The sequence below is a fragment of the Arvicanthis niloticus genome, chromosome 22, assembly GCF_011762505.2.
Source record: "Arvicanthis niloticus isolate mArvNil1 chromosome 22, mArvNil1.pat.X, whole genome shotgun sequence".
Lineage (NCBI taxonomy): Eukaryota > Metazoa > Chordata > Mammalia > Rodentia > Muridae > Arvicanthis > Arvicanthis niloticus.
The window spans coordinates 39540056-39553209 of record NC_133429.1 but is presented as its reverse complement, the minus strand read 5'-3'; the positions used below and the strand labels follow the sequence as shown (position 1 = coordinate 39553209).

Below are 13154 nucleotides of genomic sequence, written 5' to 3'. Positions count from 1 at the left end.
TCTGAGAGGCTACAGTTCAGTGTGCTTCTCCAAACACAATTACCAGGTAAACTTGAACTTAAGTTGCATAGATCAAAAGCTATTTGACCATATCTATAAGTAGAATAAATTTTGCTCTAATTCTATTTCTAAAAGATGTCCTAGGAGACCTCTGGCTTTGTCATATCACAAGTTAAGCCTGAAGCAGACTGGCCTCCCTGTGCTGGGAAGGCTTATGTAACAGGGTCATGTGATATGAGAAGATGCAGTTTCTCGTCAGCTGCCTGCCATGGCCAGCTTCTCAGACTGAATGCCTCAACCTACTCAGTTTTGGTTTTGATATTTCCACCAAAGGGGAGAAAACCAGTTTATCTGTCAGATCTTGTATTATGAAACCAAAATCATTTAATAGTAAGTTTCCATTATAGTAATAGAAAATGATCCTAAATTATAAAACTATAATATTGTAAAATTAAAGTACTGTAAATGATACCATAGCTCTCAGCCTTTGAGAAATATTTTTTTTTCTTGAAGACATAGATGTCTATGAAAGTGAGTGCCTTTGTGTTCCTGTCACACTGAGTTAGGAAAGAGCCAGCCCACTAAGTAGAAAGATCGCCAAGACCTTTAAAGAAGTCTGCAACCTGAACTAGAACTTGTAATCAGTGATTTGATCCTGTAAGAAGCAGCCAGAGCACAAGACTAGGTGTGGGGTACATACCTTTAATCCCAGCACTAGGGAGAGTTCAAGGCCAGCCAGAACTCTATAGAGAGACCCTAGAACAAGCAGAAACCACCAGTACACAGAATTATATATATATATTGATTTTTTTTTTCACAGCATTAAAGAAGCATGAAGCTGCAAAAGAAGTGTTTGTGAAAATTCCCCAGGATTCCATCGCAGAGATCTATAATCAGTGGGAGGAGCAAGGCATGGACAGCCCTCTTCCTGCTGAGGATGACAACGCTATCCGAGAGCACTTGTGTATCCGAGCCTATCTGGTGAGCCTGAAAGAAACCACAGTCTTTGTGATGTTCCTGATCCTCTCTTGAACTGAATTATATAATTGTTTTTCAATTATGTAACAGTGTATATATCTGCAAGTGGGTCTCTGCACATGCGTGCAGGTGCTTTTGGAGGCCAGAGGCATCTATTCCCCTGGAGCTAGACTCAGACCGTTGTGAGCTGCCTGACGTGGGTGCTGGGAACTGAACTCAGGACTTCTGGAAATGCAGCAAGTGCTCTAAACTGCCGAGCTGTCTCTCCAGCCCTTGGGAGTTGGAACTTTTTTCAAAGGTGGTGATAGATCCATCTGAGGTCCCCTTTAAAGTTAGTGCCGACTCACTAATAGAGGGTGATGTCTTGGCCTTGTCATCATTGGCATGGATCTGTTCATCGCTGACCAGATGAGATAGACAGTGTGTGACGCCTGCAGCTACTCTGTTAAGACTGTGTCTGTGTCGACTGTAGTGCTTTCGTCAGTGACTTACAAAGGCAGTGTGCTCCATATAGAGAGTCAGTTTACTCAGCACATAAGTGACTGCTGTAGACCAACTAGAAAAGCAGAGTTTGAGGGCAGAGTCTGTCTTGGAGTGTAAGAGCCAGTAGGCTAATCAAGAAGGTAAGCAAGCACACATGCCTCACAGAGCGACTGGTGGTGGCAGGACGTCAGTACCATGCTGGATAAGAGTAGATACTGAGCTGGGCGGTGGTGGCGCACGCCTTTAATCCCAGCACTTGGGAGGCAGAGGCAGGCGGATTTCGGAGTTCGAGGCTAGCCTGGTCTACAGAGTGAGTTCCAGGACAGCCAGGGCTGCACAGAGAAACCCTGTCTCGAAAATAAAAAACAAAAAAACAAAACAACAACAAAAAAGAGTAGATACTGAGAACAATACGAGATACTTTGTCACCGTTTGTCACTATAGTAGAACATTTGTTTAGTCATGATTTTTGAGGAAGAATTATTTCTAAGATATAGAACTTTTGAGCAGTAAAAGTGAAAACATTCTGTAATCGCCAGCATTCAGGAAACTGAGGCAGGAGGATTGCTACAAATCTGAGTCCCTGTCTGAAAAAAGCAAAATGTAAAACCATGTTTCTCATTTTGTTTAACTTCACATTTTAGGAAGCCCATGAAACCTTCAATGAGTGGTTTAAACACATGAATTCAGCTCCACAGAAGCCTACATTGCTGTCTCAGGCAACTTTTACAGAGAAAGTGGCCTATGAACACAAAGAAAAGAAGTACGAGGTAAGGTAGATGGAGTCTGAGATGAGCCTGTTTAATCTTCAAAGTGTGTGTATCTCATCAGTTTTAGCGTGTATGCTCTGACTGGAACGGGATGGTCGTGTCACACATTCTGCTTTGAGTCCTGTTCCTTTCCATGGCTGATTGATGTTGAGAAATGTTGCTGGGCATGGTGGCCCATGTCTTTAATCCCAGGACTTGGGAACCAGATCCACACCGATCTCTGTGAGTTCAAGGCCAGGAATCCCAGGCCAGCCAGAGCTACACCTGTGAGACCCTGACTCAGGAAAGCAAAATGAGAGAAAGCAAGAAAGTGAGAAAGCTTTTAGACAATAGTAGTCATTTACTAAATAAACATTTAGCATTCCTTTTATCTCCTCTTTGTTCATAGTTTTCCTTTATACACATGGCTGGCTGAATCAGCTCCTAAGAGTGATGTTTTTGTCTGTACTGTAAACATGTATCATGTTGATTTGGTCCATCATGTCTGGCTTGTGTTTGCTCTGCAGATGGATCATAATATTTGGAAAGGACATTTGGATGCCCTAACTGCTGATGTGAAGGAGAAAATGTACAACGTCTTGTTGTTTGTTGATGGAGGATGGATGGTGGATGTCAGAGAGGTAAGCTGTGTGTTTGGTTTATAGCTTTGAAAATATGAACAAGCCAGTGTGATGGTTCAGCTGGTAAAGGCAGATGCCACCAAGCCTGGCGACATGAGCTTGACTCCCCAGGGTTCAAATAGTGGTGAGAACTGACTTCTGCAAATTGTCCTCTGACCTCTACTTCAGATCCACATATGGGCACCAACTCACATGTATATAAACTACACACACAAATAAGTTTATTAAATATTTATTATTAGTTACTTTATGTGTATAAATGTATGTCTATACACCATGTGTGAGCCTGGTGCCCACAGCGGCCAGAAAAGAGGATTGGATCCCCTGGAAATAGAGCAGAAATGGCTATGAGCAACCATGTGGGTGCCAGCAATCCAGATCAGGTCCTCTGCAAGAGCAGCAAATGTCTGTAACCACTGAGCCATCTCTCCAGCCCCTCAGCAAATGTCCGTAACCACTGAGCCATCTCTCCAGCCCCTCACAAATGTCCGTAACCACTGAGCCATCTCTCCAGCCCCTCAGCAAATGTCTGTAACCACTGAGCCATCTCTCCAGTCCCTTTTTAAATGACTTAATAAACCAACAATAGTAAGAAAGAGCATGTGCACTGTATCTTCCAGTGTTCCTTTTCTAAATAAGAACATCTACAGACTTTATATAAAATTGGTAGTTTTAACTAAACACTCCTCCGCCCCCCTGTTTTAAGCTTAACTGAAAATACTAGCTTGGAATAGGAGTATTTCATTCTTTTTATTTATTTTATGTATGTGAGTGCACTGTCAATCTCTTCAGACACACCAAAAGAGGGCATCAGATCCCATTACTGATGGTTATGAGCCACCATGTGGGTACTGGGGACTAAACTCTACCACCAGAAGAACAGTCTTAACCCCTGAGCCATCCCTCCAGCCCTAAGTATCTCATTCTTTAGTAAACTATTCATATTCAGTATATTCACTTAGACTGTCTAAAGTCTAATTTTTAAAATTCTAGACCATTAGAATAATGGTATTATTTATTCACTTATTTACCTACTTGTTGAGTTCGTTAGGGTCTTATTATATAGTACAAGCAGGCCTTGAACTCACTGTGTGCCAGGCTGCCCTGACTTGAAATCCTGACTGCTGGTTTACAGATAAATGCCACCTAGCCTGAGTCTATTTTTAAAATGTTTATTAGATATATTTATTTTATTGTATATGAGTACTTTGCCTACATATTCATATACATACCACATGTGCATAGTGTCTACAGAGGTCAGAAGGAGAACAGATCTCCAGGAGCTAGAGTAAGGGATCATTGCAAACCACTATGTGGGTGCTTAGAACTGAACCTGGGTCCTCTGCAAGAGCAGCAAATGCTCTTAACCACTGGGCCATCTCTCAGCCTCCCTGAGCCTACATTTTTAATGGTGTGTATTTAACTTGACGTAGAAACAAGTAGGTCTGACACTATAAGACACTGAAAGCTGTCCATGAACATGGCTCAGCATGTCCATCTTAAATACAGGCTTCCGCCTCTGGAGTAAGGGTGGGCTACAGAAGTCTGAAATGGCATCAACTAGGGGTGATGGCACATGCCTGTAACCCCAGCATTTGGGGGACAGTCAGAAGAAATCACAGTTGAGTAATAGTTTAAGTTCAGGTGAAGAGGTCACTTGGGCTGTGGGCAGCACATTGGCAGCACAGCTTGCCATGCATGGGGCTCTGGGTTCCACCCACAGCATGTCAGTAAAGGAGAGACAAGGTTGCTTCTATCTGGGAAGGATCTGGACAGGATGCCTAAGAGTATAGTACTTAAGAGAGTTGAGCAAATAGCAGAAATGCTGAGTCGGGGGGAAGACACAGACAGCGTTGAGTAGAGGTCAGTGGGAAGTGCCAGCCTGGGCTGGTGACTTCTCCGCAGACTGTCCGCTCTTCCTCCACACCCTCTCATCTCCTCTTCTTACAGTTGGCATTTCTTTAACTGTGTAAGAAAATGATACATTTCTCCTCGCTCACCTCTCCTCCCACCCTGACCCTTCCTGCTCACTTTCATCACCATTGTCAGATTGGTGTGTTCTCTTAGACCCCAGGACTGTCTGCAGATACCACATAGCCATCTTTTTCCAGGGAAACTAAGTATTTCCCCTGCTAGCTTTGTTCTAGTGGTATCCAGTGTGTGCCCAGACCCCTAGTAAGAGACGGCGTAGGAGAGGGTGAGCTTGTGTAGGCGGCCGTTTGAGGGACACGGGTTTTGTACAGCAGCAGTGAGAGGCAGCTCAAGTGTCTGCAGTTAGGAAGGAAGACGCCCTCGCCCACCCTCTTACACTTCCACAAGCTGCCACTCCCTAGAGGTTCCAGAACATTCCTCAGCAGCTCTCCCCACTGTCGACCAGTACTCAAACACTTGGAACCTAAGCAGGACATGCCATACTCAAGCCACAACAAGGCCTGGTCCTGAGATGGGACGGGATGATCCCTAAAGAGAAGTAGGAATCGTGCATGTGAGATGGCTGGTGCGTCATTGTTGTCAGCGGGTCATGTGCGCTGGGGACGTTCCCTCCGCCCCTCACAGTGTACCTGTGGCATTCTCTTTCGTGAGTTAGTGCAGTTTTCTACCTCGTTAGCTCGTCTTTTCTGACAAGAAGTGAATATTAACAGAGACAGGCCGAGGGCCTCTGACTGCTGCTGCTGCTAACTATGTTTAGAGTCCTCTTCTGGGCTTTTCTGGTTTTTTGTTTGTGGTACTGGGGTTGAACACAGACCTCACACATGTTAGGCAAGCACAGTACCACAGAACTACTTCAGAGTCTACTATGTCATCTTTTTTGTTTCCTTCCTTCTCTCTCTCTCTCTCTTTTTTTTTTTTTTTTTTGGTGTTTGTTTTGTTTTTTGAGGCAGGGTTTCTTTGTGTAGCCCTAGCTGTTCTAGAACTTTCTCTGTATAGACCAGGCTAGCCTCAAACTTAGAGATCTGCCTGCCTCTGCCTCCCAAGTGTTAGGATTAAAGGTGTGCGACACCTCTAACTGGCCAGAATCTACTTCTTACTTCTAAAGTTAATAATAAAACTTCCCAGCATAATTGTAAATGTTCAAGGGTTCTGTAGGCCATACCTTTCTCTTCTGATTCACACTTGAGCTAGTGGAGTAAAATCTGAATGATGCAACATGCCAAAACGGGAGGATCGCACTGATATATAAATATTTTTATTTTATTATTAATTTTAGACGAGATAACAAAAGCCATAAAATAGTCCAGAATCTCTTGAGAGTTATAAAGCAAAGAATGATCAAGTATTTTACAATTCCTGAGAGGTAGCTCATCGGTTAAGGGCACTGCCCTTCCAGAATAGTCAGTCTTGCACTCGTGTATGTCAGGCGGCTCACAACCACTGTAACCCCAGCTCCCGGGGTCTGACTCCCTTTTGTATCTCCCTCAGGCAGTGGTACACACATGTGTGCATACACACACACACAACTAAAAATACTTCTTTTGTTTTTTTGGTTTTTTGTTTTGTTTTTTCAAGACAGGGTTTCTCTGTGAAAATACTTCTTTAAAAATATAAAAATTTATCTAGTCTTCCTTACTGCCTCAGAACTAATCCAAAAGAGAATGTTTTAAAGGTCAGACAGTAAATGTACTGTGAGTTTAGTGCACAAGATATTTAGAAAGAGGAAGCCAGTAGGACTCGTGCCAGTTCGTTCCTGACAGAGGCCTTAGACAACTGCACCCTTCCCTTACCCAGACAGATTCCATGCCATGTGCTCAGACGCCAGCTCCTCCACCCGCTGGGCCAGCTGTCCTTGTGCATTACACACATCCCTGCTTTAGACACTGCATGACTCCACCGTGGGTAACTACAGAGTGGCCTTGTCTCTGTTGTGAGCTGTGAGATGAGATTAAGGGCAGCTGCTGCTTAGAGGCAGAAGACACCAGAGGCACCGTGCACAGGGAAGGACTGTCTTTAGGGTTTCCATGTATGAGTCCCCAAGCTGAATAAGAAGGTCTTAGGTGTTTACATTACATGTTAGGTCTACCTCTGATGATAGTACCTTCTCTTGAGAAAACAAGTGTTTTCATTTTAAAGTGATGCATTTTAATGCTTGGTCTTCTGTACCACATCTCAGCACAGTATTAGCAGGTAACAGGCTGCTCTCTCCCTGGGGAGCCTTGCCTGGGTAGGCTGTCAGTGCTGGAATCACTATACCCTTGTCCCACTCCTGCAGTGTCTGCCCTGCAGAAATGCACAGCCTTCACACAGGAAGAGAGCCCATCTTTCCTCCCCCCCCCCCCCCCGAGTCAGGCCGAGATACCACAACCCTCTTGCCCCCTCTGCCTTTGGGGTACAGCTGTGTCAGCCATTACACTGAGCCTGTCTTAAACTCACTTTATGAGGCTTCTCACAGAGCAGCTGCTGTTAGCTTGCTCATCTGTTGCTGCTGCTGTGCGGGTCCACCCTGCACGGTGAGCTCTTCTGTAGACCTCCGTTGTATTTGCCTTCCTGTGCTGCAAGGGATTAAACAGTAGGACGTGTTCTATCTGAGGTAACTCCAGCGCTTCCTAAAAAAGTCATTTAAAATATTTGTGTGTGTGTGTGTCCCTGTCTGTGATGCTGCTGTGTGCGTTTGAGTACAGTTGTCTGTGGAGGCGAGGGGAGGGCACCAGGCTCCTGGGGCTGGAGTGCTCGTGAGCCCCCATCGAGAACCCCCATGGCTGGTACTAACAGCAGCATGTGCTCTCTGCCTCCCTCCGAGCCATCACTGCAGCTCTTCCCTCCTTGTTCACAGATTAATACAGGAAGTTTGATGTGTCTGGGTACCTTTTAAAAATGATTTTGGTGACTTTGGTTTTCCAACTTGTTATAAGAAAATACAATGGGGATAAAAAGGCTACTGGGTTTTTTCTGCATTTTACTGTCCAGATAATTAATTTGTTAAAAAGATTCCATTCAGGGCTGGAGAGATGGCTCAGCGGCTAAGAACACCAACTGTTCTTCCAGAGGTCCTGAGTTCAATTCCCAACAACCACATGGTGGCTCACAACCATCTGTAATGGGATCTGATGCCCTCTTCTGGTGTGTCTGAAGAGAGCAATGGTGGTGTACTCATGCATAAAATAAAAAAAATTAAAAGAAAGATTCCCTTCATATTTGGAGACACTGTTTTTGCTGTAGCAAAATGTCTTCAGATCTCTGTCTCTCCTTCTTCCTCTTTCTCCTCCTCCTCTTTCTTCTTCCTCCTCCTTTTCTTCCTTCTCTTTTTCCTCCTTCTCTTCCTCCTCTTCTTCCTCCTCTTCCTCCTCCTCCTCTTCTTCTCTTTCCTCCCTCCCTCTTTTCCTCCCCCAACCCTGTTCTGAGGAAAGGTTTCCCTGTACTTCTGGCTGTCCTGGAACTCACTCTGTAGACCAGGCTGGCCTCTGACTCAGAGATCCATCTCCCTCTACCTCCTGATTGCTGGGACTAAAGGTGTGCACCACCAGTCCCTGCTAAAATTAGTTTTTATGTTTAATCTCCTGTGCTCGTGTGTGTGAATGTGTTGCCAGTATATATGTCTGTGCACTGTATCCATGCTGTGCTCAATGGAGACCAGAAGAGGACATTGGATCCCCTGGCACTGTAGTTAAAGTTGTTAGCCACCATGTGGGTGTTGGGAATCAAGCCAGGGTCCTCTGGAAGAGCCTCCAGTGCTCCTAACAGCTAAACTATGGTCTCTCTTCTCTTATTAACCATTACTCAAGTCCACACAGTTTTTAATTTTTCCATTTTTTAAAAACTGTACAAAAAATATTCTCCTAGAAGCTTACAAGTTCTTAAAGAGCTGTTCCTGTCTTGACCCTCCTTGCTGGCCTGATTATGGTCAGATTGGTATGTACTCTCAGACACTTCTGTGGTTACACCTACATGTATTGAGAGAAATAACTGGTCATTTTTGTATGCTTTTCCTCTTACGATGTTCAGTCTGTTTGGTTGGTTGGTTGGTTTTCTGTGGGTGGGTGGGTAGTCTAGATGCATTGAGAATACATTTGGCAGCATCGTACTTCATACTGTCTCCTAGCAGATTCTCTTCATCTTCATGTCTTTGGCCCTAAAATTTTACTTAAAAAAAAAAAATGTAGTGTGATAGACCAGCTACTATGACTGGCACTGCCTGTTTTTTTAGATTTTAGTAGGTGTGATGAGGTTAGGGTGGTGGCTCAGTTGATAGTGCCTTTCAGGCCCCAGGACCTGTATTTGATCCCAGAAGCTCTCCTTACAATGCTAGCTAGCTCTGAGGAGGGACAGTCAGGAGGAGCCCCAGTGCAGTGAGTGGCCCTGTCTTAGATGAGATGGATGCTGTTCCTGGGGATGACACCCGAGGTGATTCTCTGGTACTTATGCACACACGTGTACCCACTCACATACAGACATGTACACATACATTTTAAAATATAGGCATGGTAAGATTTGGTTTTCGTGTCCTGGTTTTGACTAAGTAGTCAACCCTCAACGTGCCTGGCACATTGATTCTAGGACCCGTGGAGTTGAAGCCGTTCCTTTTCATCTATCAAAGGGATTGCAGATGTTTTCACACATCCCTCACACATCCTCCTGCTCGGTGAATAATAATAATGAAAAGTATGCATGTTTACTCCAGATGCAGCTTTCCCTCCGAGTTTTTCATCTGCCATTGGTTAAATCTGTTGATTCCTAATTTGACTTACTTGTTAGTTTTGTTGTTAGATTTTTTTTTTTTTAATGTCTTTTGAGACAGGGCCTTTCTAGCAGCCGAGCACACTGTATAGACCAGGCTTGCCCTGACCCTGCACTTGCCCTCCTGCTGTGGTTCCAAGTGCCAGAGGTTGGGATGGCAGGTGCGAGCCCCCACACCCGCTGTAGTTGGCTTCTCTGTTTGTAAGGTGTGTAGCTTAAAGTTGTTCAGATGGTGACTGGATGCCTGTCTGTAGGACGCCGAGGACGACCCTGAACGGACGCATCAGATGGTTTTACTGAGAAAGCTCTGTCTCCCCATGCTGTGCTTCCTGCTTCACAGCATACTGCACAGCACCGGGCAGTACCAGGAGTGCCTGCAGCTGGCCGACATGGTGTCCTCTGAGCGCCACAAGCTCTACCTGGTGAGTCTGTGACCATTTTCAGTTATAACTTTTACCCACTTGATGTGCTTGCATGATAATATTTGTGAATATGCTTACAGTTTTCAGTTCTTGCATTTTATGAGAATAATGTTCCAGTTTTAGTGTACTATTTTTCAAAGTGTGTCTATACATATGATCATAAGTAGCCTGCCGTGAACTAGCATGAGGTCTCTGAGCAACACAGATCTTCAAGGAAAATGTCTTAAGATTGACTAGATTTTCTTTAAAGTTGACATTTTCATTTTTAATTTTTTTTTTTTTTTTTTTTTTAATGTTAGGTATTTTCTAAGGAAGAGCTAAGGAAACTGCTGCAGAAGTTAAGGGAGTCCTCTCTGATGCTCCTGGACCAGGGCCTTGACCCGCTTGGCTATGAGATCCAGTCATAACTCACCATTCTCTGATGCCTACCACTACAGGAGGATGCTTGCTTGCTTGTTTGGTTTTGGTCAAATATACATATTTGTAATTATTGGTTTGGTTTTTTTTTTTCCTTTGGCATTCTTGGGGAAAATGTAAAATTTGGGCATTTGGATTTTGTATTATATCAGTATTTCCTTATGTATTTTTTAAAGAAATTATACAAAATAAATTTTTTGTTCTATAGCTACGAGTTTCTCTTATGTAATAGAATAAGAAAGTAAAATATTTTCCCTATAATCATAAGTTCCCGACATAGTAAAATTTAAAGAGAGTAGAGAATAAAGAATAGATTCATTTTCAATCCAGGTAAGTAACTTCTCATTTATCATGAAATTTGGTATTTTTCTGAATATTAAATTTAAGATGAATCTAGCAAGAGTGTTTTTAGATGGAGCTGGAGCCATAGCCCAGCAGTAAGAGCACTGGGTCAGGGTTCAGTTCCCAGCACACATATGCTGTTCACAGCCATCTGTAATTCCAGTTTCCAACGATCCAATGCCCTCTTTGGCTTCTGGGCACCAGGCACACACAGGATGAACAGACATGCATTCAGGCAAAACATCCACATAAAAATGGAAATCAGCCTAGCGCCCACATGGGTGGCAGACCCAGTCACTTACAACCCTGTCTGAAGAGAGGATCTGAGCCCTCTGGCAGGAGCTCCTGCACTCATGTGCACACACATACGTAACGCACACGTGATGTATAAATCTTTCCTTTATTCTAGAAAGAGGTTATGTATTAGCATAATTAAATGAATATTAGTTTTCTTAGGTCTGATCACTGGAGTTCTGTCAAGGTAAGGAACTGCACCCCCTTGTTCTTAGGAGTTACAAGCCAAAATAGGATTCAAAGTCATAAAAATCTGCACTTAATGTTGAAATAGTTTAGCTTTAAAATTAAAGTCTCCACAAATAAAGCAACGTGGTAAAAGAGGAACAGTCAAAAGGCAGAGGAGTGTACAATTCTCACCTTTCACCTTCCCGTTGTATTTCATTTTTTCCCCAAGATAAAAGATTTACATAAGAACTGAGTGTTCCCTTAGGTAATAAAGGAACTTTGGTTCTGACTTCATCCCAGACAAAAGTCACTAGAGATGGATGGGATTCCTGCATGTAAAATCGAATGTGCTTCTCAGAAAAACAGAAGCCAGACCTGCTGTCAGGTGCCTGTAACCCCAGCATTCACAAAAGCTGAGGCAGGAGGACTGCAGTCATGGTGAAGGACCTGAGATGTATCGAGTTAGAGCATTTATCTGGCATGTGTCAAGCCTGAGGGACTGAGAGAAAAATGTAATCTGTCAATCATGCTAAGATTCCCAGCCCGAATCCATAACCATAAGCACAGAGACTCAACTGAGGAGGGTAAACTTCCCGGGCACTCACTAGCCCTCCCCTCGCCCTCTCCTTCCCCCTCTGAGGCAGTCTCACTATGCAGCCCTGGCTGTCCTGGAACTTTGGCAGAGATCCACAGCCCTCTGCCCTCCAGCTGCTGGGACTGAGCCTGTTCTCCGTCGCACCTAGCCATAGTAAGAGCTGCTGAGATTTGAGAACAGAGGGAATGGCAGTGGAAAGCTAAGCATGCGGTGCCCTAGGGTTTCTCCTGCTGTAGAAACCTGGGGAGGAAAGGGCAGGACCTGAAGCAGAGGCCTTCTAGTAACTCTGCATACTGGCCGCTTGCTTCCTATGGTTTGGTCAGCCTCTTATCTAACTCAGAACCATCAACCCAAGGATGATACTCCCCAGTAAGCTGAACCCTCCTGCATCAATTATCAACTGAAAAACTGTACCACAGGCTTACCTTCTGGCTGACTTGGTGGCAGCATTTTCTTAGTTGAGGGGGTCTCTCTTCCCAAATTGACTCTAGCCTGTGTCAAGTTGACATTAAGCCAACCAGCACAAGCAACAGAGCAAAAGCTAATGTTTAAAATAAATCCAAGTAACAATAGATGAAATGGGTGAATAGTTGGGTGTGTGCTGCTGGCCTTATGATAACTTGACACACAAACTAGAATTATCTGAAACCGGAGCCTCAACCCAGAAAATGCCTCCATAAGTAAGATCCAGCTGTGAGGCATTTCCGTTAATTAGTGACTGATGGGGAAGGGCCCAGCCCACTGTAGGTGGGGGTCCTAGGCTCTAAGAAAGGCTGAGCAAGCCATGGAGAGCAAGCCGGTAAGCGCCACCCCCCATGGCCTCTGCATGAGTTCCTGCCTTCAGATCCCTGTCCTGTTCTGAGTTCCTGTCCTAACTCCCTTTGGTAATAATCAGCACCATGGAAGGGTACGCCAAATGAAGCCTTTCCTCCCCAACTAAGACAAGACATTTTAGTAAATGGGTAATGCTAAGAAAATAAGAATTCAAAATAAGGATTCAAAAAAGGAAAGTAGCTGATATGACTCATCTGGTAAAGGTTCTTGCTCCCAAACCCGACAGCATGAATTCAGTCCATACGGGAGGAAGGAAAGAACTGACTCCTGCAAGCTACCCTCCAGCCTCCACCAGGGCATACACACACAAACACACACATGTAATTTTTAAAAGAGTAATAGAATAATTAACTGTGGAAAAGTCATCAAAGAATCTACTGTGCTTCTGAAGCAAGGGGCTTCTTTTCAGTGCCCATTAGAAATAACAGGAACCCTGGAGAAAATGGGCAGAGAAATCAGCAAATAGATCACAAAAACTACGAAATTGTGTCCAAAATAAAAAAAAAAAAAACTATGCATTCATTGCAACCATGTGACACTTTAACAGGTGGAAGCAGGAGGA

General features: G+C 44.1%; 1 protein-coding gene across 1 annotated transcript in view; it reads left to right on the top strand.

Annotated features, from left to right (window-relative positions):
- The window catches only part of Nup107 (nucleoporin 107), a 43357-nt gene extending 32791 nt beyond the window's left edge, over window positions 1-10566 (top strand). Inside the window, exons 24-28 of the mRNA XM_076920310.1 lie at window positions 821-981; window positions 2106-2231; window positions 2738-2851; window positions 9775-9942; window positions 10242-10566. Of these exons, the coding sequence (XP_076776425.1) occupies window positions 821-981; window positions 2106-2231; window positions 2738-2851; window positions 9775-9942; window positions 10242-10349 (677 nt within the window). The 3' untranslated portion in view covers window positions 10350-10566. The remainder of the gene's footprint in view (window positions 1-820; window positions 982-2105; window positions 2232-2737; window positions 2852-9774; window positions 9943-10241) is intronic.
- The last annotated feature ends 2588 nt before the right edge of the window (window positions 10567-13154 follow it).